This window comes from Vombatus ursinus, unplaced genomic scaffold (assembly GCF_900497805.2).
Source record: "Vombatus ursinus unplaced genomic scaffold, bare-nosed wombat genome assembly UNPS02012622.1, whole genome shotgun sequence".
Classification (NCBI taxonomy): Eukaryota; Metazoa; Chordata; class Mammalia; order Diprotodontia; family Vombatidae; genus Vombatus; species Vombatus ursinus.
Genome location: NW_020952400.1, coordinates 362684 through 387899, shown reverse-complemented (window position 1 = coordinate 387899; position 25216 = coordinate 362684). Strand labels below are relative to the sequence as shown.

General features: G+C 43.2%; 1 protein-coding gene across 1 annotated transcript in view; it reads left to right on the top strand.

The window, feature by feature from the left end:
• Positions 1 to 25216, top strand: part of LOC114040049 (protein FAM228B-like) — a 39249-nt gene that overhangs the window by 1845 nt on the left and 12188 nt on the right. Inside the window, exons 2-4 of the mRNA XM_027858031.1 lie at positions 3897 to 4006; positions 5388 to 5456; positions 16764 to 16955. Of these exons, the coding sequence (XP_027713832.1) occupies positions 3897 to 4006; positions 5388 to 5456; positions 16764 to 16955 (371 nt within the window). The remainder of the gene's footprint in view (positions 1 to 3896; positions 4007 to 5387; positions 5457 to 16763; positions 16956 to 25216) is intronic.

Here is a 25216-nt window from a genome sequence, read left to right as displayed (position 1 = left end):
ACAGAAAAGAGACAGAGCAGAGACAGGAGCGGGGAGAGAGAGAGACAGAGAGGGAGTAAGAGAGGAGACAAATACAGAGAGAGACAGAGAAGGGACAGAGATAGGAGGGGGGAGAGACAGAGAGAGAGAGGAGACAGAGAGACAGAGAGAGAGAGAGAGAGAGAGCAGGGCTATGTGAGAGCCTGAGGAGGCGTCTGCTGCGGCAGGGGGTGTAGGCTTTTCCTTTAGGCTCCTGGATAGGTGACGCGGTGTCTGGGCTTGGTGGCAGAAGGCACCTCCACGCACTCAGCATAGCAGCCCCCCAGGGAGGGTCTCTAAGCTGGACACTGTCCTGGTGGGAGTGCGTCACGGACTTCTGGGGGAAGTGTTCTGGACCAGCTATTTGGCCAAAGCGAATGTGGACGGATCACCCTGGGGGAGAACCCTGCTGGGAAGATGGAGCTGGCGCCGGCTGGGGACCCGGCCTGCCCGTGCAACGGGGCTGACGCGGACTTAGGGCATCTTGTCCTCTCTTTTCCATTCAGGTTGTTGTGGTCAGGGTGGATGCTGCTCTCTGGGGTTTCTGGCTGCTTCACTATCATGTCTTACAGACCTTTCTCTTGAGTTCCTCAAATTCATGCTTTCTTATGGCCCAATAATGGCAGGTAACAAGCATTTATTAAGTGCTTACTGTATGCCAGGCACTGCACTAAGTGCTAGGAATACAAAGACAAGCAGAAGGAAAGGCAGCCCCTGCCCACTGAGAGCTTCCATTCTACTGGGGGAAGACAGCGAGACCAGAATGCACTTTAGCCCTCCTGGGCCCCTCTCCAAAAGGGAGGCCGGAGGAGGGACTCACCCATGGGGGATGCTTGAGGCCGGCGGAGGCTGCAGCCTGAAGCCCAACCCAGGATGGAGGAGGAAGGTGGGTTTCTCCCTGTTGGTTCAGCTGCTCCCGAATGGGTGGGTGCCCACTGCAGAGGGTGATGCTGTGACAGTGTTGGTCACCATGGGAGACCAGGTTTTAGGGTGCGGTCAGCCACTCTCTGGTGGCCCCAGACCATGGTGCCATGGCAGGGCACCTTTCCATCTGCACTGTTGGCACACCAGAGCACCATCCCCTTCCCACCTCTTGCTGACCATTGCCATAGGAAAGGGGAAGGCGACCGACTGTCTGATGGCACTACCCCTAATCCCTGTGAATGCTCCCATGTGTCTCCTCCCATTAGAATGCAGGTTCCTTGGGGGTAGGGGCCACCCAACATCTGTATTTGTATTTCCAGGGCCTGGCACACAGCAGGTGCTTCAGAAATGCTCACTGATCATCTGTAGGGTCCGTGCCCAAGAATGAGATCCAAGGGTAGGGACAACAACTCACATTTCTGGCAGGTTCCAGGTTGTTTTTCTGGATAGATGAACCAATCCACAGCTCCACCAAGAGTGTATTATCGTACTGCCTTCCCACGGCCCCTCTGACATGGACTTTTTCCAGCGTTTACCATGATCTTTGCCAATTTTCTGGGTGTTAGGCCAGATCCCAGAATTACTTCGATTCACCTTTCTAAAATTATTGTTCGTGTTAGGGGATATTTCCCCAGATAGCTGCCGAGAATTTGCTTTTTTTTTTTTAAACTATTTGTTCCTATTCTCTCTTGGGAATGATGGGTCTCCACCTAATTTATTGATTTGCGTCAACTCTCGGCACAGAGACAATTGATGGAAAGAAAGCCTTCTTGTCCCTCGAGGGCTGCATGATGTCTGTGGATGTCTCCTTTGTGTTTGGGACCCCCAGCTCCAGATCTTTTTTAGGCAATTGGGGTTAAGTGACTTGCCCAGGGTCACACAGCTAGTAAGTGTCAAGTGTTTTGTCCGAGGCCGGATTTGAACTCAGGTCCTCTTGACTTCAGGGCCAGTGCTCTATCCACTGCCCCCCCCCCCCAACTCCAGATCTTAAACCAACTTTCTTCTTTTTTCTTCTAATTTTTTGAAGACAGTGAAAGACAGCCTCTTTCTACATGCCGGTCACTTGTGTGAGATGCCGACCTGGACCTAGTGTGTGTCCCCTTCCCCATCATGGAGGCTGTTGTGATTGGGTGGTCTCATAGGTTCCCCTGATCTCCATTTTGGGGATTTCAGCTTTCTTTTATTCTGTAGTTCAGGATCTGGCCGTGCGGGGCTCCATGCATTCCTACTGGTTTTTCTTTTTCGTTTCCCTAGAAGTTCTTTACTTCTCCTTCCTCCCAGTGAAGGTCATTATTTTTTTAAGCGGTCCTTGGGTTGTTTGGTTGCTACAGCACTCGATTCATGGGTAAATGTTGGTAGTGTTATTATTCTCACCACACGGGCTGGCCCAGCCATGAACACAAATGGTAAGCCTTCTTTTATTTCTGTAAAGGCTGTTTTGTAGTTGTATTTATGTGAATCCTGAGTGTGCCTTGGGAGGTTAGCACAGCTCTGATAATCGACACCTTTCCATTAATTTGAGCAATTAGAATCCTTAAGCCCGTCCCAGTGCAGCTCTGGTGGGGACTGCCCCAGCCTGGGAGCAGTGATATTCTGGAAGAGCCGTGCCCCCAGTGCTCTGGAGCCCTGGCCCAGGGAGCATCCACAGAGCACTGGCTTCAACCCACATCTACAGCTGGTGCCCCTGCATGGTCCACAGACAGGGTCCTCCTCTGGGCTTAAAAACCCCCTTATCAAAGCCCTTTGACCCAGCAATAGCAGTTCTAGGGCTGTATCCCAGAGAGATCATACAGATGGGAAAAGGACCCACATGTACTAAAACATTTATAGCAGCTCTTTCTGTGGTGGCAAAGAATTGGAAATTGAGGGGATGCCCATCAACTGGGGAGTGGCTGAACAAGTTGTGGTATATGAATGTGATAGAATACTATTGTGCTATAAGAAATGATGAGCAGGCAGACTTCAGAAAAACCTGGAAAGACTTGTATGGTCTGATGCTGAGTGAAGTGAGCAGAACCAGGAGAACATTGTCCACAGTAACAGCAACAACGTGCGATGACTAAAACTTAGCCCTTCCCAGAAATACAAGGATCTAAGACATCTCCAAAGGCCTCATGATGGAAAATGCTACCCACAAAGAAGAAAGAACTATGGAGTCTGAATGCAGATCAAAGCATACTATTTGCCTTTTTTTTTTCTTGTTATGTTTTGTCTCCTCTTTCTGGTGGTTCCTCCTATTGGTTCTAATTCTTACTAACAACATTATGAATGTGAAAATATGTTTAATAGGAATGTATATGTATAATCTACATCAGATTGCACGCCGTTGTGGGGAGGGAAGTGGGGAGGGAGGGGGAGAAAAATTGAAAACTCAAAAACTTATGGAAGTGATTGTTGATAATTCAAAATAAATTAATGTGAGTAGATGGATAAAACAAAAAAAGGAGATATCTGCTCTGCTTCTCCTCTGTTTTACACCAGGATAAGTTCAAACAGTCATTTATTATGCATTATAGAATATCAGTCAATAAACATTTATTTAGGACGTAAAAAAAAAACCCTTATCAGCAGGCTATAAATAGTCCATGGTTAATTAGGGGTTGGAAGCAGTACAAGGCAGTGGGAGGAAGGGAAGGGGTAACCATTTATTAAGCACCTGCTGTGTGCCAGGCACTGTGTTAAGCATTTTATAAGGATTATCTCGTGTGATCTGCACAACAGCCTTGGGAGGCAAGTATTACGAGCCCCATTTTACAGAGGAAGGTGAAGTGACTTGCCCAGGGTCACAAAGCTAGGAAGTGTCTGAGGCTGGATTTGAACTCAGGTCTTCCTGACTGCAGGCCTGGTGCTCTGGGCAAGTCGCAGTCCCATCTGTTCCTCAGTTTCCTCACTTACAGAAGGAGAGTTTGGAGAAGAGTTCTGATTCTCTGTCTCCTGACACATCTCCTTTCTAGAGTCGCAGCTGTTTGTGACCACAATGAATCAAGATGTAAGCCACGCTGACTCCTCTTCAGAGAGAAGCCCCAAGGAGTGTGCAAATGCCCAGGAGGTGTCTTTTGTGGAGGTATGAAGCATGGCAGTGTGTGGATGCAGGACCCGTCTGGGCTATATCTGGACAAATTTGAGGTGAATTTGGTTAAGACGACATGCCACAGATGGCAGCCAATGGGAGGAGGCCCAGAAATGAGACAGAGAGCTGACCCTGGGAGTGTGGTAAGATACCACCCCCCTTCACATCTTCCACCCTCTCGGGGGCCAGGGCTTTCGTGTCTCCTGAGCTCGAGTCCAGCCTCACTAATGTCCCACTGGACATCTCCAACTGGAGAGCGGCATGTCTGAAACTGAGCTCATTCTCTGTCCTCCCAGTGACCCATCCCCTACCTCACCCCTTCTGTCTTTTGGGTCTCCTCTGCACTCATATCGTGGTCACCCTGGACAATCCATCCTCCACACTGCTGCCAAGGTGTCTGACCGGGCCATTCCTCTGAAGCTTCTCTTTTTAAAGCAGGGGCTTGATCAAAGAACCACAGCCACAGAAGAGCCCTCCACAGTTACCTGGTCCCACCCACACGTCTCCGTGGCCACCAGGCCTTTCCTGTTCCGCTCTGGCTTAGCTCTCGCACCCCGGGGCCCCTCACTGGCCTCTGGGGTTCCTGTCCCTACTGTGTCTCTTCTTCTCCGGGCCCTTCCCCCCTGCCCGGTCACCCTCTTCTGGATGCTCTCCAGCCTTCCTAAGGGAGGTGCCCAGAACTGACCAGAGGATTCAGGTGAGGCCTGGCCAGGGCAGAGAGCAGAGGGACAGTCACTGCTCTATTCTTGAATGCTGGGACTTTCCTAACATGACCCAGGGTTGTGAAAGGTTTTGGTTGGATGGTTTGCAGGTGGGGTTTCATTTGCAGTCCCCTGAAACCTTCCCATCTGCCGTGTGATGGTGCCTCCCTCCCTGACCATCAGGCCATCGAGCCTGACCCTCCATCCTCCTCGGGGTTAGGACTCCCCCCCCCTCCCCGGGGCCTCCTGGCTTCCCTCAGGGGAGTCTGAGGCACTGGGTTCCAGTGGCGTCTTCGGGCCCCAGCTCCCTGTGTCCCACTGCAGACCCCACTCAGCCTGTGCTGACATTGAACAATTAATGGCTCCTCTTTGAGCCCAGCCATTCACCAAGCCCTGAGTGGATTTAGCAGCATCACCTCATCCAGCTTGCAGGGGTGAGCTTTGTGTCCTTGGGTCCTTCCTTGGATTCTGTCTCCTGCGAATTACCGCGTGTCCCAGATCCCAACCTCGGAGACATTTTACGGAGAAGAAAACTCAGACCCAGGGAGTGAAGGGATCTGCCCAAGGCCCTACAGCCAGGATTCGATTCCATGGCCCTAGGCTGCCCCTCCCCCAGTACATGATGGATTTGCACAAAACTTCTCAAGAAGGTGTCTGTGTCACTTCTGTTTTAGACCTTAGCGAAGGATGATCTTGATGCTGCTGTCAAGGGCATGCTGTGCAGAGAAAACTACATCATAAAGGTGAGTGACACCATGGTGGCCAGCCTGGGAATGGGCCCCCCACTCTGGTTGGCTTGTCCGCACCCACAAGTGCTCTGGAACTATCCTATGATTGTACGTTGTTAAGCATGTGGTTTGGGGATAGGAAGCTGGCGTTGGAGACAGGAAGGCATCCTGGCTGGGTTACCCTGGATCAGTCTCATGATTTTTTTGCCTTCTGGGCAGCTCGCCAAGACACCGAGTTTCAAAGGAAGCCTTTACCTTTGGCCAGCTATGTGCCGTTGGACATAGCCTAACATTTTCTCTCCTTTAAAGTATTTGTAGTTGAGTCTTGTGAGATCTTGACTGTGATTCCTTGGTACTTACATTCTTTTTTTTCCTGGCTGCTTGCAGTATTTTTTTGACTTGTAAGTGCTAGATTTCATCTACATTTCCCGGGGTTTTCAGTTTGGCTTCCTTCCAGGAGGTGATCGATGGATTCCTTCTGCTTTCATCTTGTCCTCTTCTTCCGGTAGATCTGGGCAGTTTCCTTTGATGACTCCACGTTTTTTTGTTTGGTCATAGCTTGTTGCGTGCCGGTGGGTCCCCTAGCTGACGTAGTGCACTTAGTCAGCTATCCCACCCAAGCCTTCGCTTGCATACTCACCCCGCAGTCTTTGGACATCTCTGGCCCCCCCGTGGTGAGAGGGGAATGACTAGACAGAACACCCGAGTTGGCAGTTGCGTAGCTTTATTGATTACATTGCCTGCTAAACTAAACTTGCTCTGCTCGCTCCCTGCCCCAAGTCCTAACTCCCCACCCCCTCCTCCCTGCCCCTCAACTCCCCCGACCTCCTCCCCGCTACGCCCGTGCTCCTCCTCGGGTCCTCCTTCGTAGGTGGAGCTCCGTCCTGTTACAGAGGCCCTCCCAGTGCCCATTCGACGGTTGGTAAACGTCATGCGTCTCTGGGTAAGCCCAGGCGCTCCTGGGCAGGTAATAACCTCCAGGCGTCTCAACTAGCCTACTGGAGGCCAGAGGTCCAGAGCAGGGCCCTAACAATAGCTTTTGGAGAATTCCTTGATTCTGAATTTACCTTCCCTGTGGCTATTTCCCAGGTCTGTTGTTTTTGATACTACACACACCTCAAACTTCTGTTATTTCAATCTTTCGACTTTGTTCATTATTTCTTTTCACCTTTGGAATTACGAAAGGCTCACTGTTCTGTCCTACTTTTCAGGGAGTTCACTCCTGGGGAAGGTTTTCTACTTTCCAAGTAGCTCCTCACCAGTCCAACACAATAGTCTTACTATTGCACTGCTACATACTCCTCAACCCTTCCTGCCCACACCAAGCACAAGTAACACTTATTCTCCTTTGTATCAGTATAATTTTAATCATCCCCACATAAACTTCCATACAAACTAAATTTGCTTTAAATGATATCTTTTTCTTTCCCCATTCTTTTAACCTTTTCTTGCATTGCCCAGGTAACAATTAAGTTTAAGAATCTGATGCCAAAATGGCAGAGTAAAGGCAGGGACTCACCCAAGGTCTCCCAGATTCCCCTCCAAGCAATGTCTCAAATTGAATTACGGAGTGGTAGAACCAATAAAGAGTCAGGGTGAAACACTTTTACAGCCCTAGGCAACTTAGACGGTCAGCAGGAAAGGTCTGACTCGCTGGGGTGAGAGCAGAACACAGTCCGGCACAGGCAGTGACCCAGAAAGCCGGTAGCAGGCCTTGGGGGCATGTAACTGTCAGTCCACAGATGGTAAAGGGATCAGACAACTGGTCACAAGGAGATTGCAGGAGGCCCTTTGCTGGCACTAGGTGCCGGGCTCTATTGCATTGCCCATATGTGGTTCCAGATCAGAGTCCCAGGGTAAGGAGGAGTACTGGCAGGAGTGGGGGCCGTGATCACAGGTCCAGAACAGAAAAGAGTGCCTGTGGTCACTCGCAGACCAGAGCATGGGCCAGGAGAGAAGTGACCACATCTTTCCTTAGATTAGACTGCCTTGGAAGAACTGAAAACTTCAAGATCTCCAGAACTAGCTCTAAACACAGCAGCAGAAAAAACTTGATGCTTGGGATAATGCCTCCCAACCCCGCCCCCCCCAGGAGCAGAGCCCAAGTTTTAAAAATTAAGAAATGGGCTGGGAAAAGGAGTAAACAACAACAGTGAAAAGAATCTGAACACAGAAAGCTACTATGGTGACAGGGAAGATCAAGACACAAACTCAGAAGAAGGCAGTGAAATAAAAACAGCTATGTACAATGCCTCAAAGGAAAATGTGAATTGGACACAAGTCCAAAAAAAGAATTCCAGGAAGAGATCAAAAAGGATTTTTAAAATAAAATAAAAGAGGTAGAGGAAAACGTGGGAAAAGAAAGGAGAGTGATGCAAGAAAATTATGAACAGAGAGTCAACAGCTTGGTAAAAGAAGTACAAAATATACTAAAGGAAATAACACTTTAAAAAGCAGAATTGGCCAAATGGAAAAAAGAGGTACAAAAGCTCACTGAAGAAAACAATTCCTCAAAAATTAGAATTGGGCAAGTGGAAGCCAATGACTTCATGAGACATCAAGAAACAATAAAAATCAAAAGAATGAAAAATAGAAGGAAATGTGAAATATCTCATTGGAAAAACAACTGACCTGGAAAATACATCAAAGAGAGATAAAGAATTATTGGATTACCTGGAGGTCATGATTTAAAAAAAAAAAAGAGCTTAAACATCATATTTCAAGAAATTATCAAGGAAAACTGCTCTGGTATCCTAGAACTAAAGGGTAAAATAGAAATTGAAAGTAAGAGGTCCCAAAATTAAAAGCTAAATTCCAGAGCTCCTGGGTGAAGAAGAAAATACTGTAAGCAGCCAGAAAGAAACAATTCAAATATTGTGCAACCACAGCCAGGATCACACAAGATTTAGCAGCTTCTACATTAAAGGACTGGAGAACTTGGAATATGATATTCCAGAAGACAAAGGAGTTAGTATTACAACTAAGAATCACTTACCCAGGAAAACTGAATATAATCCTTCAGGAGGAAAATTGGATATTTAATGAATCAGAAGACTTTCAAGCATTCTTGGTGAAAAGACCAGAGCTGAATAGAAAATTTTACTTTCAAATACAAGACTTAAGAGAAAGTAATCGTAAGGAATTCTAAAAGGTTAAACTTTACATTCCTATATAAGATGATACCTGTAACTCATAATAACTTTAGCATTATTAGGGCAGCTAGAAAGAGTATACAGAGGGCATGGGTGTAGTTGACTATGGTGAAATGATTTAAAAAAAAATAAAAATTAAGGAGTGAGAAAGGGGAATGTACTGAGAAAAGGGGATTAAGAAATACAGAATGGGGAAAATTATGTCACATAAAAGAGGTGTGCAAGGAAGAGCTTTTACAATAGAGGGGGAAATGGGGGTGGTGGTGGGCAATGCTGGAACCTCACTCATTGGAAATGGTTGAAAGATGGAAGAACACATATACACACTCAGCTGTGTATAAAAATCTCTCTTACTCAATAGGGAAATAGGAAGAGGAAGGGATAAGATAAAGGGAGGGCACAATGCAAGGGAGGGCAGATAAAGGAAGGCAGTTGTTAGAAGCAAAACAGACTATTGAGGAGGGACAGAGTAAATAAAAAGAAAGAGATGATTAAACAGGGGCAAAATAGAATGGAGGGAAATCCACAGGAATCACAACTGTGAATATGAACGGGATGAACTCACCCATAAAATGGAAGATAGCAGAGTGGATCAGAAACCAGAATCCAACAATATGTTGTTTAGAAGAAACACGCTTGAAACAGAGAGAGACATACAGAATAAAAATAAAGGGCCAGAGCACAATTTTTATGCTTTAGCAGGAGTAAAAAAAAAAAAAAGCAGGGGGTAGCATCATGATCTCAGACAAAACAAAAGCAAAAATAGATCTAACTGAAAGAAATAAGCAGGGAAACTATATTATGCTAAAAGGTACCAGAGACAATGAAGTAGAATAAGTACTAAACATACATGCACCGAATGGCAAAGTATCTAAATTCTTAAAAGAAAAGTTAAATGAATTAGAGGAGGAAACAAACAGTAAATCTATTTTAGTGGAGGCTCTCAGTTTTTCCCTCTCAGAACTTGATAAATCTAAACAATAAAAATAAACAAGAAAGAAGTTAGGGATATGAATACAATTTTAGAAAAGTTAGATATAGACCCTAGAGAAAATTGAATGGTAATAGAAAGGAGTATGGGACAGCTAGATTGCCCAGTGGATAAAGTGCTTTGCCTGGAGTCAGGAAGATCTGAGTTCAAATCCAGCCTCAGACACTTACTAGCTGTGTGACCCTGGGCAAGTCATGTAACCTCTGTTTGCCTTATTACACTGAAGAAGGGAATGACAAACCACTTCAGTATCTTTGCCAAGAAAACCCCTTGGACTGTATGGTCCAGGGGGTCACAAACAGGACATGATCAAACAACAAAAAGAAAGGCCTATACCTTTTTCTCAGCTGTACATGGCACCTTCACAAAAATCAACCATGTATTAGTGCATAAAAACCTCACAACCAAATGCAGAAAATCAGATATATTAAATCCATCCTTTTCAGATCATAATACAATAAAATTACATTCAATGAAGGGTCATGGAAAGATAAATTAAAAATTAATTGGAAACTAAATAATCTAATCCTAAAGCATGAATGGGTCAAAGAATAAATCATAGAAATAATAATTTCATTAAAGAGAATAACAACAATGAGACAACATACCAAATTTATGGGATTGCAACTAGGGCAGTACTTAGGGGAAAATCTGCATCTTTACATGCTTACATCAATAAAATAGAGAAAGAGCAGATCACTAAACTGGGCATACAACTAAAAAAACTAGTAAAAGAACAAATTAAAAATCTCCAATTAAACACCAAATTGGAAATCCTGAAAATCAAAGGAGAGCTTAATAAAATTGAAAGTGAGAAACTATTGAACTAATAAATAAGACTAGGAGCTGGTTTTAGAAAAAAAAAAACCAAAAAGATAAACCATTGGTTAATTTGTCTTAAAAAAAGAAAGAAGAAAACCAAATCACCAGTATCAAAAATGAAAAGGGTGAATTTACCACTAATGAAGATGAAATTAGAGCAATTATGAGGAGCTATTTTGCCCAATTATATTCCAATAAATCTAACAATCTAAGTGAAATGGATGAATACTTACAAAAATATAAATCTACCAGATTAACAGAAGAGATAGAATACTTAAATAAACCTATCTTAGAAAAATAAATTGAACAGTCCATAAATGAAACCTCTAAGAAAAAAACCCCAGGGCCAGATGGATTCACAAATTAATTCTATCAAACATTTAAAGGACAATTAATTTTAATATTATATAAACTATTTGGAAAAACAGTCAAAGAAGGAGTCCTACCAAATTCCTTTTATGACACAAATATGGTGCTTATACCTAAGTCAAAAAGAGCAAATACAGAGGAAGAAAAGTATAGACCAATTTCCCTAATGAATGGCTCTGCAATTTAAAAAAAAGTACTAGCAAGGAGATAACAGTAATATATCACAAAGATCATACACTATGACCAGATTGGATTTATACCAGGAATGCAGGGCTAACTCAGTATTAGGAAAATTATCAGCGTGACTGACCATATCAAAACAAAACCAACAAAAATCATATGATTATCTCAATAGATGCAGAAAAAGCTTTTGACAAAATACAATACTCATTCCTGTTTAAAAAAAAAAAAACACTGGAAAGCACAGGAATAAATGGAACTTTCCTTAAAATGATAATCAGTATCTATCTAAAACCATCAGCAAGCATTATCTGTAATGGGGATAAACTAGAAACCTTCCCAATAAGATCAGTAGTGGAGCAAGGATGCCCACTATCACCACTATTATTCAATATTGTACTAGAAATGCTAGCCAAAGCAATAAGAGAAGAAAAATAAAATTAAGGAATTAGAATGGGCAAGGAGGAAACAAACTATCACTCTTTGCATATGATTTGATGGTATACTTAGAAAATCCTAGAGAATCAACTAAAAATGAGTTGAAATAATTAACAACCTCAGAAAAGTTGCAGGATATAAAATAAGTCTACAAAAACCATCAGCATTTCTACATATAACCAATAAAGTTCAGCAGTAAAAAATAGAAAGATAAATTCCATTTAAAATAACAATAGACAATATAAAATACTTGGGGGTCTAGCTGCCAAGACAAACCCAGAAACTATGTGAATACAATTATAAAACACTTTTCACACAAATAAAGTCAGATCTAAGCAACAGGAAAAATACTAATGGCACATGGGTAGGCCGAGCCAATATAATAAAAATGACAGTTCTACCTAAATTAATTTACTTATTCAGTGCCATACCAATCAAACTACCAAAAAATTATTTTATAGAGTTAGAAAAAATAATAAGATTCATCTGGAAGAACAAAAGGTCCAGAATATCAAGGGGACTAATGAAAAGAAATGCTAGGGAAGGTGACCTGGCCATACCAAATCTTAAAGTATTACAAAGCAGTAATCATCAGAACAATCTGGTACTGGCTAAAAAGTAGAGTGGTGAACCAGTGGAATAGATGAGGCATGCAATACACAGCAGTAGTAAGTGACTCTGGTAATCTAATGTTTAATAAGCCCAAAGACCCAAGCTTTTGGGACAAGAATTCACTATTTGACACAAATTGCTGGGAAAACTGGAAAGGAGTTTGGCAGAAATTACATATAGACCAACATCTCACACCATATGCCAAGATTAGGTCAAAATGGGTCCATGATTTAGACATAAAGGGTGATACCATAAACAAATTAGGGAAGCATGAAATAGCTTACCTGACAGATCTATACATGAGGTAAGGATTTATGACTGAACAAGAGACAGAGGGAGCATTATGAGATGGAAAAAGGGCAAATTCGATTACATTAAGTAATCAGAAACAAAACCAATGCAGTCAAGATTAAAAGGAAAGCAGGAAACTGGGAAAATTTTTTTACAGTTTCTCTGATAAAGGTCTCATTTCTCAAATATATAGAAAAATGAGTCAAAATTTATTAAAAAAAATAAATATGGGTCATTTCCCAATTGATAAAAGCCAAAGAATATGAACAGGAAGTTTTCAGATGAAGAAATCAAAGCTATCTATACTCATATGAAAAAAATGCTCGAAATCACTATTGCTTGGAGAAATTAAAATTAAAACAACTCTGAGGTACCATTACACTAATGAGATTGACTAATGTGACAGAAAAGGGAAATGACAAATGTTGGTGGGGATGTTAAAAAATTGGGACACTAATGCACTGTTGGTGGAGTTGTGAACTGATCCAACCATTTTGGAGAGCAATTTGAACTATGGCCAAAGAGCTATAATACTGCATACACTTTGACCTAGCAATACTACTACTGAGTCTGTATCCCAAAGAGATCAAAGGAAAAGGAAAAGGACCTATATGTACAAAAATATATGCAGTTCTTTTTGTGGTGATAAAGACTTAAAAATTGAGGGGATGTCCATCAGTTGGGGAATGACTGAACAAGTTGTGTATATGATTGTGATGGAAAACTATTATAAGAAATGATGAGTAGGATGGTTTCAGAAAAACCTGGGAAGACTTACATGAATTGATGCAAAGTGAAGACAGCAGAACCAGGAGAACAATTGTACACAGTAACGTCAACATCGAATGATGCTAAATTGTAAATGGTTAGATCTATTCTTAGCAATACAATGATCCAAGACAATTCCAAAGGACTTATGATGAAAAATGCTATCCACCTCCAGAGAAAGAACTGATGGAGTCTGAATGCAGATTGAAGCATACTTTTTTCCTTTATTTTTCTTGTTTTAAGGGGGGAAGTCTGTGGGTTTGTTTTGGTAACATGGTCAATATGGAAATGTTTTGTATGACTGCATATATACATATATATATATAATATGTAAGTATGTGTGTGTGTGTGTATATATATATGTGTGTATATATATATGTGTATATATATATATATATATATATCTGCAGACACATATACATCAAATTGTTTGCCTTCTCAAGGAGCGGGGATGGAAAGAATGTTGAACTCAACATTTAGCAAAATGAATGTTAAAACTTGTTTTTAGGGGCAGCTTGGTGGCGCAATGGATAGAGCATCAGCCCTAGAGTCAGGAGGACCCAAGTTCAAATGCGCCTCAGATACTTGACACTTACTAGCTGTGTGACCCTGGGCAAGTCACTTAACCCCATTGCCTAGCAAAACAAAAATTGTTTTTCCATGTAATTGAGAAAAAAATCACCTCCTGGCCTCTACCTTTCACTTCTTTGTTTCATTATCCTTTACTTTTGGAGTTCAATTTATGCATCTTAATTTTTAAAAGGGAGACACCATGAGTCAGTGGGGAGAGTGCTAGGTCATATAGTCAAAGGACTTGAGTTTAAATACTGTCTGTGCTATTTATAGTATTGTGGGCTTAAACAAAATCACTTAACCTGTATGAAACCTCAGTTTCCTCATCATTAAAATAAAGGAGTTGGGCTGGATGATTCCAGCTTCAGATCTATTATCTTGAATATTATTTCACTTCTCAGGCCCTGTTCTTCCATTCTTCTACAAAGTATGTACCTTATACTAGATATGACCTAAGACCTACACCTTTCTTATCACTTCCTTTTAGAAAGTAAAACTTGGTAATTCTTCATTATTATTTGTATTTAATTCTAGATGCCACTGTTAATTTTCCCCTTCTTGGTCAACTTACATGTCAAAGACACTGCTCAGTTCTGGATTTCTCAGGAAGAAAGAATTAAATTTTCTTACCTCATTTGTCATGATGCAGTATGTTAAATTTTCAGGATTATTAGTTTTGGAGTGTCTATTAATTTCTCTTTGATTTTTGGCATAGCATATTTCAGCCATGTCTTTCATTTTTTAAATCATTGCTGAATAGTCTTACATATTGATTTAGTCCTTTTGAATATGTAAATTGCTTCTTTTTGGCTACTTGTAGGATTTGCTCTTTGATACTGCAGTTTGGCAACTTAATAAAATTTTGGAGTGAGTTAAACTTCAGGTTCCTCCCTGTTGGCAAGCTGTGGAGTCTATTTGCATTTTGCTATGCATTTTCAAGACTTTCAGGTTGTTGTTGTTGTTGTTGTTGTTGTTGTTTTTGGGGGGGGGCTTATGGTTTCCTGATATTGACTTCTTGTTTCTTCACATTTTTTTTTCCTGAGATAACTATCATTGCCTCATTGAGCTTTGTTTTCTAGATGTATTGCTTTGGTTTGTAGAGAACTAAAGTTTCTCCAAGTTTTATTGCTTAAAATTTTCCCCTGTTTGTTCTTCCATCTCTCTCTCTCTCTCTTTTTTTATCAGCCTGAACTTCTCTATTCCTTACAGAGTCTACTGCTTCCCTGAAACTTCTTTCGAAATTCTTGGTCTTATTTCCAGTCTTCTTGAGATTTTGAACCACTCTGGAAGTTCTCTGGGGATATTCCTTTTCTCTTGCGGAGGCACAGTTGCTGCTGCCATGTTATTCTTCCTGGCTAAGCATTTCTCCTTGCTTTCACCTTACCCGTCAGTATTGATACTTCATACCAAGGACCTTTTTTTTCCCTGAACTCATTTATTCTGGCTTTTTGGTAGTTTCATGCAAAGTTTTCCTGTCCTTTATCTTCTTGCTCTTTTCTTTCAAACAGTTGCTCCCATTTTAGGTTGCTTCAGAGGAGCTGGGCCTAGCCAGTGGAACTCCCCACCCAACTCTTCTGGAAGATGCTCTTCTCTGCAGGAAGGCTTCAGAAGATCCCACAAACCTTTGGCATCTTTCATTTTATAATTCTGAACCACATTTTCCAACCTCCACCTCACAAGCCTTGTTGTGCTTGTCCCAGTCTCCCTGGAGGTGTTGTCTGGACCTGGGGATCTTGCTAAACCCTAACAATGAGAGCTTCCTCCCAAAATGGGATGGGTGGACTGCCCCTCCTGGTGGTTTCCAAGCCCCCAAGCCATTGTTGTGTAGGTGATAGAGTGGATTCTTGTTCACAGATGTCTTGAAAGTCCAGTCCAAATCCAAGAACATGGGACTCTGTGTGTTCTTCATAGGATCTTTTCTACCTCTTCATCCCCTGCCCACAGCATTGGTACATCTTTGTTCTTACTTGGATGCCCAGCATGATGGCCACTTGCTCCATAAAGCAGCATTGCTTGTGGCCTTTGGGCACATGAGCCAGACTCTGCCTGCTCCAACGGGAACTCACCTGGCTTTAGTTTTCCTGTCCGCGGGTCTTCTGGACTTCTTGGACAAGAATCTCACATTTAGAACACTGACAACTGCTAACTAACACTTACAGATGGAGGACCTTGTACCTTGTAAGCCCCGTTAGGCTTTCTGTCTACCAATCTGGTGCTGCCACTGTGGAGGCTGAGGATGCCACACAGGGGGAAGGGGTGTTTCATTGTTTTCCTGCTTTCTGAGTTGACATGGGCAGAGAATTCATTGCTTACTGGTTGGTGGCCTGGTGAGAAGCCTTGGCCAGTCTGACTGTAGGCCCTGCCAGTCACTGGGGGAGGACTCCAGGAGAGGAGAGGGCTGAAAGCAGCTTGGTCCCTCCATCTCATCTACCATTCTCCATGTGATTCGGCCCAATTTCTTCATCCTTGGCAATGCTAGGTCCAGCCCTCCTGTGCAAGGTAAAGACATCAATGGGTAGACATGGGCAGTAGATGTTTCTAATCTGCTTTGCTTCTCCAGGGAAGATCCCTAGTCACTTTCCATCTTAATTGTTAAAAAAAAAAAGTCTCAAAATTTTCAAAAATGACTGATGAATTTTTTCTTTTGTTAAAGTCTTGGAAAAAATGGTTTTGGGGAGCAAATATGTGGCTCTTTTCTTGTTGGGCCATTGACTCTCCCACTTGGACTAGGTAAGAACTAGGTAAGGAGGTCAGATAGCACCAGGGACCCCAATTCTCATGTTCCCTGAAGAAAGAAGAGGAGTAAATAAAATAGAATGCAGGCAGAAGATCTGAGGTTAGCAATGGAAAGGAATCCTGAGGGAGGGGAGTCCAATTTGGGAATGAGTTTCAGGAGAAGCCTAAGGAGCCTTTCCCATCAGTTGTCTTTACAGAAAACAGAGAGTGTCTTGGGACCCACGGCGCCTCCTTCGGCCTCATGGCCTCTTGTCTTTGGGAGCCTGGTGGGAAGGGCGAGAAAATGCCCCCTTGTGGCTTAGACGAGAGGAAGTGGATGAGGCTGTCTCTTCATTCCCTGTTCCTGGAGCAAAAGCTCTCACTTGTTTGTCGTGTATCACTTTCTCCTAGGAACTGGACAAGTATTTGCAACGCCAAGATTTTTTAAATGAAAGGAGGAAAGAGATGCTGCACAAAAGATGGGTTGAGAACGTGGCCTGTCCTCTCCAGCAGAAAATCATTGACAAAGTCAGCTCCCCCAAGGAGATGGAGAAGAGGAAGCGCTTGGAGCCAGATGGCTACTGGCGATTCAGGAACTCCAAGGTACTGAGCTCTGGTTCTGCCCCTGGGGGGACAGCGGTGCCCATTCTTTGGGGAGCAGTCCCTGAGGCAGGAGCTCAAAGCATGGACGTGAACCCCCAGTTTCTGTGCTCATTCTCTGGGGTTCAAATTGGCCAAGAAACCATTTCCCATTTGAGTGGAGCCCAGGCTGGAGTCGGCCTGAGTGCCAGACCCTGGTGTTGCCTCCCATGAAGGAGACCTTGGGGGAGGCTGGTCAGACAGAGGGAAGCTGGTAGTTCTGGGCCTCAATGCCCGGATAAGTTCATTCGAGGCAAAAAGGGATGGAGATCTGAGAGAGAGGGGGGAGAACGAGACCGAGAAAGACACATGGAGAATGAGCGTGAGTCCTGGGGATGAATGTAATTCCGTTCCATTCAGTTATGGGCAGAAGTGGTATTTTCCCCCAGGAGTGTAGAATATGACCAGTCTGATGCACAGGCCAGGAGGCACCCCAGGTCATGCATTTATACAGCACCTGTGGTGTGCAAAGCCCTGCTTGGGAGCTTGGTTGTCACTAGGGATAAGAAGGAAGAGATCTCTCCTATGAAATGAGGGCCAGACCATTTCTAGGGCCAAGCCCAACTTCGTCATTTCATGGTTTTGTGCTAGCAAAATGCTAGAACTCATTAAAGGGAGGGTTTATGAACCTGCAAAAAGGGAAGTGCCCCAAGCTAGCATGGACTCACCCAAGGGCAGGTAATGAGAGAGTGACCTTCCTTCTGTTTCTGGCTGGGTAAACCAGCCTGATCAGTCAGGGCTTGTGGAGGACAGAGGAGATGTAGATTGGGATGCAGATAGCCAGAGGGAAGGCGGTGTCTGAAAAGGGCTTTCTTTTCTGACCCCCTTCTAAAGAATAGGAATGACAGGTTCTTGGCCTGAAGGGAGTTCACCAAAGAAAGAAGAGCATTGTTTCCTTTGAGTCTCCTTAAACTGGCCAGGGTGAGCGGAAACCACTGATGCTCATTTCTCAAACCCAACTGAAAGCCCACAGACAGGTACAGAACTGTAAGAAAGGCAGAGAGGGAAGAAAAACCAAGACAGAGGCAGCGATGATAGTTAGATAGAAAGATGGACGGAGTCACCTGGCCCACAGGGAAATCCAGCCTCTTGGCTATCACAGGGACTTGTTGTGAGACCCCCGAGGGTGAGGCAGTTTGTTCAAAAGAAACAGAAAAGGCAAGTTTGTGTGTTTGTGGCGGATGGGCTAGAGGACAGAACACCCTGCCTAATGTGAGGGCTGACACCCCAAGTCTAGCTCCAGACAGGAGAGCACTGAGGGAGGACACCACAGGCATTTTGCCCAAAAGCAGAGCAGTTAATAACTTCTGGGTCTGATCATTTCATCTTGTGAAAGTTACTCACAAACGTTTATGAAGTGCCTACTGTGTGTCAGGCATTTGGATGGCTCATTGGAGCCCAGGCCACTGGCAGGCGGGCCCCTTGAGAGCAGCTCAGGGTGACCCCGAGGGCTCTCTGGTGCTGGCATTTGTAGCTAGCTGCTGGTGTGCTCTTCACTGATTGTCTGTGCAGCCAGAGGGAACCAGCTTTTAGAGAATGGATACCAAGGACAGTGGTACAAAAGTGAGCTCCCCAGGACTCGTACAGAGCCCATGGAAAGGGAGGTGCAAGTGTAGAAGGCCCGTGTGGCACAAGGGGAGTAATTAGTACGCTCAGCACCTGGGTCATGTGGAGCGTGTTCCTGCTGGACCCTGGTCCCGGGCTCTTGTGGAACCCTAAAGCTGCCCTTCACTCCTCATGTCTGTGGCCTTCTCCCAACTGCTGGTGGGATGTGTTGTTTGTTCCAAGTCGAGTCTCTTGGATGATATGGTTGGTGGACCAGGGGTTCAAGGAAGGGGAGGTGTGACCCACCTTCTGGACTCATCTGCCCCTGCCCCTTCCCCCATTACAGGCACTGAGGTCGGCCCTCTCCAAGGGGTCCCCTGTTACTGGCACCAAGGTCGGCCTCCTCAAAGGGTCCCAAGGTTGACTTTGGGGCAGTCGCTGGAAGCTCCCTCTCTTAGACACCAAGGCCCCACTTGTGTCTGATGCTCCCCACCAATGCTAATGTGCTGGTCATCTGATTTCATCCAGTAGCTCTAAGCATTTCCCTCCCGATCAGAACTTTTTCTGCAGCTGGTTTCTCTCTTGGATTGATTGACTCATCGCTGTGTCTGGTGTCATGAAGGAGTGAGCCCACGTGGACTGGACTAATTCCGATCTGATCTTAGTTCTTTTCCTTCCTCCCTAGAGCCCCATGATCCTTTTTACATGATGAAAAAGGACTGTTATTTAAAGGTAGGGTAGTCCTGGGGTCTGCTAACTCTGGGACCAGTCCTGCAGCAGAGCATTGTCTCCTTTCTGGGTGTGAGTTCTAATCCAGACCAAGACAAAGTGAAGTACCTGGTGAGTCCTTGTGTGCCAGGACAGCGAGGATCTCCTCAGTGGGGGCTTCAGGAGGGCAGATTCACTCCTTACTACCCTGTGCCTGTTGTCAGTGTTCTCCCCTAAATCCTCCACAGAGCGTCTCCTCAGCCCACCAAAGCCTCCTTCCTGGGGCTCGCCTCGCTGTGTGCAGCCTATGATTTCAATGACTCCCAGACAGGTCGCCTCAGAGGAAAGAGACTAGTGTTCGTTTTGATGCACAGACATTTGGAGGGGCCTAGAATCTCCCCTTGGGGGTAAAGGGAGCAGGCCCCTCCTCTGGCCTGGGTTGGGGTCACTGGAATCTGCTCACAAAGCTTCTCTCCTTGAACTGCAATGACAAACAAGGCCGTGAGATGTCACCACCACCTCGGGCCTTTTTGTTTCTTGGTGTTTAGCAATGAGCTGCCCGTGCCTTTGGTACACAGTTTGATTCTCTTCTTCCTGCCGTGGTGTAGAAAACCAAGTGAAGAAAGCTTCAGTCTGGGGCTGAGCCCACCCTATGGGCCGGGGCCCCTTCTCTGAGAGACTGCTTGGTGCAGGGCTCATCCTGGGCTGAAACAAAGGACTCGGCATCACGGAGCAGCCTCACCTGCACTCTTCTTCCCTCCAGTCCTGGGCCTAGTTTACCATCCCTTAGCAGCAACGAACTGCCTGATGCGATTGAATTTTAACAAAAGGGTAAACTGAGGCAGATCTCCATGCAAGATAACATTTATTAGCAGGGGCATGGCCAGGGCTGGCCTCCACTAATGCCAAAGACCCCTGAGTAAAAGGACAGCTCCCCCCTTTAGAGATTTTGGGGAGTACAGCACAAAGAACAGAGAAGGACAGACGATATCATGGGACTGAGATAACGGGACTGGCAAGGACCCCCTTTTCTCATGAGACCAAGAAGAGCTCATTATTCACAGGCAGGTGCAACCTGCCCTTTTTGGACGTGGAGTAAAGATATCAGGCCTGATTCCCTCCCTGTCCACATTCCCCAAGGGCGGTTAAATCCTCGAGGCAAGAAGAGATGGAGCTTAAAACTTAACCCTTTACAGGCCAGCACAATACAGTTCAGAGACAAAGAACCACGCAAGATGAATTACTTGTAAATGGCATCAATAAGAAGACAATACAGGATCAATTTCAATTCCCCTTTGATCAACAAGAGACATGTATTTCTCAGAGATGACTTGTCTATAAGCTAATCTTTTAAGATCCTTAATGTGATCATCATCAACAGGAGGGCACATGAGCACAAATTTCAAAACAGGCGTTAACACAGTAACTAATGCAAAGCTCAGAATGAACGACAGTGAGGCTGGTTAATCACAGCACAAGTCTTGGCAGGAATATCTAAAACCTCGGATTAAATGGAGAAGACAGATTTGCATGTCTCCAAAATAATGACGAAAACTCAGGAAACAAGTACTTGTGCAGTAAAAGACCAAAGCAAAGCTATGATGATCATCGGTGTTAACTACCGTCAAGCCTCCTCACATCCCAGCGTCCCACTCCCGATGTCCACTGAAGCAGTGTGTTTCATCTTGGAGCTCAGATGTCCTGGGTCATCTCTCTGGTCCGGGAACATCTTCTCCTGGAAGTCCTCGGGGCATCTCTGAAGTGGTCTCCTCTTTAGTAGATTTGCTTCTCTGGTTCCACATTGCTTATAGGAATTTTTAGATGTTTGGGGCAGCTGGGTGGCACAGTGGATAGAGTACCAGCCCTAGAGTCAGGAAGACCTGAATTCAAATCCGGCCTCAGACACTTGACAAGTCATTTAACCCCATTGCCTAGCCAAAAAGGAAAAAAAAAAAGAAATTCTTATATGTTCTTGCTGAAATCTTTTACAAAACAGATCTCGGAACACTTTAGGACAACCTCTTCAAGACTGCCTCTCCAATAACTAATTAAAACCAACTTAAACCTTGTGGTTCTGATAACATTAAATTAGGAACCCACAGTTCACCAGAACCCTCAGAAAACTTCAGTTTTAAATATCTCTGGCTGTTTCCATCTTTATCTAAACTTTGTGCCTGGTACACACACTGCTAACAACAAACTAAAGGAAAAATCTTAGGGGAAAAAAAACTATGAGAATCTGATTTTTAAATTAGTCCTCCTGGTGAAAAATTTAATATTGACCAAAGCAGACATAGAAACTAGGACTGAGCGCTTTTCTAAATTAGTACTGACTCCATTATCATTTCTATGATGTAAGTTAGCAAGCTATTAACCTTGATATAGTTAGGAAATTCAAATACAAACTGAAAAAATCAAAAGCTAAATATTTTTCTGCTGTTGTTGTCTGTCCATTTTCAAAGAGGACCAGGTAACATCACAGGTGATTTCTTGACGTGGGGTGAATTAGATTTAAGCAAGACAGCTGCACAAAGTCGTCAGCCTCACTCTGTCCTCCAGAGTCACTGAAGTCCAGGGGCAAGATAAAAATCAGGATGACTGGCGATGGTCCAAAATGCAATGGATGACCTTGGCGTCTTCCATGTCTGACCAAGCTCTAAGCGCTCCACACTGCCTGCTTCAGCCGCCTTCATGGCCTCTGGAACAAATCGTTCCCATCTGCCCATTCTGCCATGGGAAGCCTTCACATGCAGAGGATAGACACCCCCCTAACTCACCAGTGGGTTTGAGGCCTGTCAGTTACCTTCATAACTTGGTTTAGCCCATCTGCCGAGATGGTTTTACCAGGCTGTGGCCATTGCACATGCTTCCTGGAGCCACAAATGAGAGTTAGATGAAGATGGACACCAAAGGTGGAGGAGCAGCCCTGAGAAGGGCTCAGAAAGCCCTCACACCAGAGAGGGTAGTCCTCCTGAACCCCATACATTCCACTAAATATTTTTAAATACTGCAGAAGGTAGAATTCTTAAAACCTTTAAAATCACATTTATAACTGATCTTGCTGCTCTCTCAAATTTTTTTCTTAACATTTTTACTCAATTTTTTTTACTTTATAATTTATACTTTAACTATTAATTATTTAGAACTCCAAACTTAAATACCACTTGATTTCAATTCGTTCCCATTCAATTTCAACTCAGTTAATTATAGTTCCCTCCTTAGGAGGAATAGAGACTGATGAGGACCTAATTCTTACAAGAAAACATATATATTATAATTATTAGACATATAATTATTATATAATTAAAATAAAATTAGATAATATAATATATAATTATATAACATATATAAAACAAGACAGTTTTATAAGAAGATGACCTCTAATATACAAAAGGATTTACTTAAAAGTTACCAAGTTAACTTCAATTGTATCAGAAAGTCCTGGGATGGAGTGTGTAAACACCAGAAGCAAGTTTCAGAGTGCAAAGAAGGTGTCTCCAGTAAACCATGTCTGTACCACAGGACATGTTCTAGGAAAAATTGTTAATCCTAAATTAAATAATAAAGCTAAATAAAATTGACTTTCCCCATGAGGTAACACAAGATATTCCATAAATCACTCTCCTCTAAGAAAACTGACTGTACTAAAATTCTTTTCATTATAACAAAATGGAAGATGTTTCTGATTGGAACTTGAGCTATTTAATAGATTTATGTTTTGATCCCACAAACTCTTATACCATAGTCTAACTATTCTGAAAATCTTAAGGACCTTTTCCAATACACAGATACAGATCACTCGAAGCAGGCAGATGACAAGGCCAAATACGTGTTTACTTAGCTGTTCAACTGAATTCATCATAAAAATCACAGCTTAACTTGCCCTAGGGAGAGAGACTGGCTAGGAAAAGAAGCGGGGACATCACTGATGGCTCTCCAGGCCCAAGCTCACGGGCACAGAATGTTTGTATAGCACACGGATGACAGGATAATGCATCCTCAGTTCCACTGGATTTCAGGTAAGAAAAGTATAGGCAACCAAGCATATGACAAGATATATAGCCAGGCTCAGAATTAACCAGGTAAGATTTCCTGTATGGGAAACTGAGTCAAGAGGGTTCAACCTTAGCCTTCCCAAGGTCAGCCTCCCAGTCTTATTCCCAGGAACAGATAGCCATCCACTGGTATCCCTCCCATTAAGCTGCTGGCATTTTCTTGAAGCAGTGAAACACTGGAAGACAAAGCTCAGAAAGAAAATTCAGGGTTCCAAAAGCTTCACCTCAAACAGCACAGTCTCACTAATCACAGAAGGGCTGGGCACAGTTCTCAGCACTCTCAATTTCTTGCAGTGAATTAGTTAGCAAATAAAAAGTTATCAGGCCTTCTGAAAACAATCACACAAAAGATTTGACTTGACATTCCCTTTTTCTAGCACTTCTCCTCCTTAAATAGAGCTTAAAAATCATCCTAAAGCAAAATGGCAATCTTTAGAATTTAATAAAGTAATCACATTCTCTAAGTTCACATGGAGAGTATAAGGTAGCTTGCTAACTCCTATGTCTAAGACTGGAGTCTGTTAAGACTAAGTTGGTTAAAGATGTAACTTCAGTATAGACCACTCCAAGTATAGCTTCATAACCACATCATTTCCAGATTATAAACACACTTAAAAAATTTCCCCCTTATTCCAGGGGTGTTTGTAATGGAAAAGGAGAAGGACCCTATTCCCCAGTCTCTTACAGGGTTGATAATTATTGATGACCTTGCTGAAGCTTGCGGGTTTACAAATACAGAGATTTTTTTAAAGGTCTTTTTTTCTATCCACCCTACCCCCTTTTCTTTTCCATATAGTAAGCAACTATTATTCTTCCCTTTTAAAATATATCCAATTAAATACTTAATAGATTTTAAATATCATGACAATAGCCTCTAACAACTAAATCAATAATTTCACAGTATCTAAATCAAAAGGAATCAAATCTCCAATGAGATGATTGTGCCATCAGCTTAACAGCATTTCATATTCAATGAACTCTCAAAATTTACAACAAGAAAATTTAGAAACATGATACATGCATTTAAAACATGAAGCAAAACTCCATACTAATCAAATGATATTAATTCAGTGAAATACATTTCCAAATTACCTTCATACAGGAAAACAGTCATACTACCACAAATGGTTTTTAAATTCACAGTCCTCAAAGTCTGGAAAGGCATTAGCACAAAACAGTTTATCAAAGACTCAAGTAGCAAATGGTAACATATAGAAAGGTAGGGGCAGCTAGGTGGTGCAATGGATAGAGCATTGGCTCTGGACTCAGGAGGCCCTGAGTTCAAATCCAGCCTCAGACACTTGACACTTACTAGCTGTGTGACCCTGGACAGGTCACTTAACCCCAATTGCCTCATCAAAAAAAAAAAAAAAGCATACAAAGGCCAAATGAAATCACATAAGACAAAACTTTACTGGTTTGAAGTCAGTGCTAGGTTAACTCACAAAATGCTAAGTATTATAAGCTATTGTTAAACCAACCAACCTTACTATACTTGCAGGATTTGTAAGATCTTAAATTCTTCATTACATAAATAAAGATATCTGAAAGAGATTTCTGTTATATGTAAACCCCAGTACAACCATCATTATTATCTATTGAATTTCCAAATCGATAGTTTCAAACATGGTGACTTTGCACAGCCCGCCATCACTTAAATCCAATTCACTTGCATGTCATGGCATCACCTCCCTCTTTGAGAGCAAAGGAAAAACAGCAACATCTTTCTTTTAACAATTGAATCCAAAACAAAAGAATCCAGATTTCAAAAAGAACTTACCATTTTAACAATATTTCTATTCAACTGAATTATTAAATTTATATTAATCACATGTCATAGGTTGGTTAACTGAGGTCATTTGTTTTAATATCACATAGCTGACAAATTTCCAGCTTCATTCATTTTCCCAACACTTT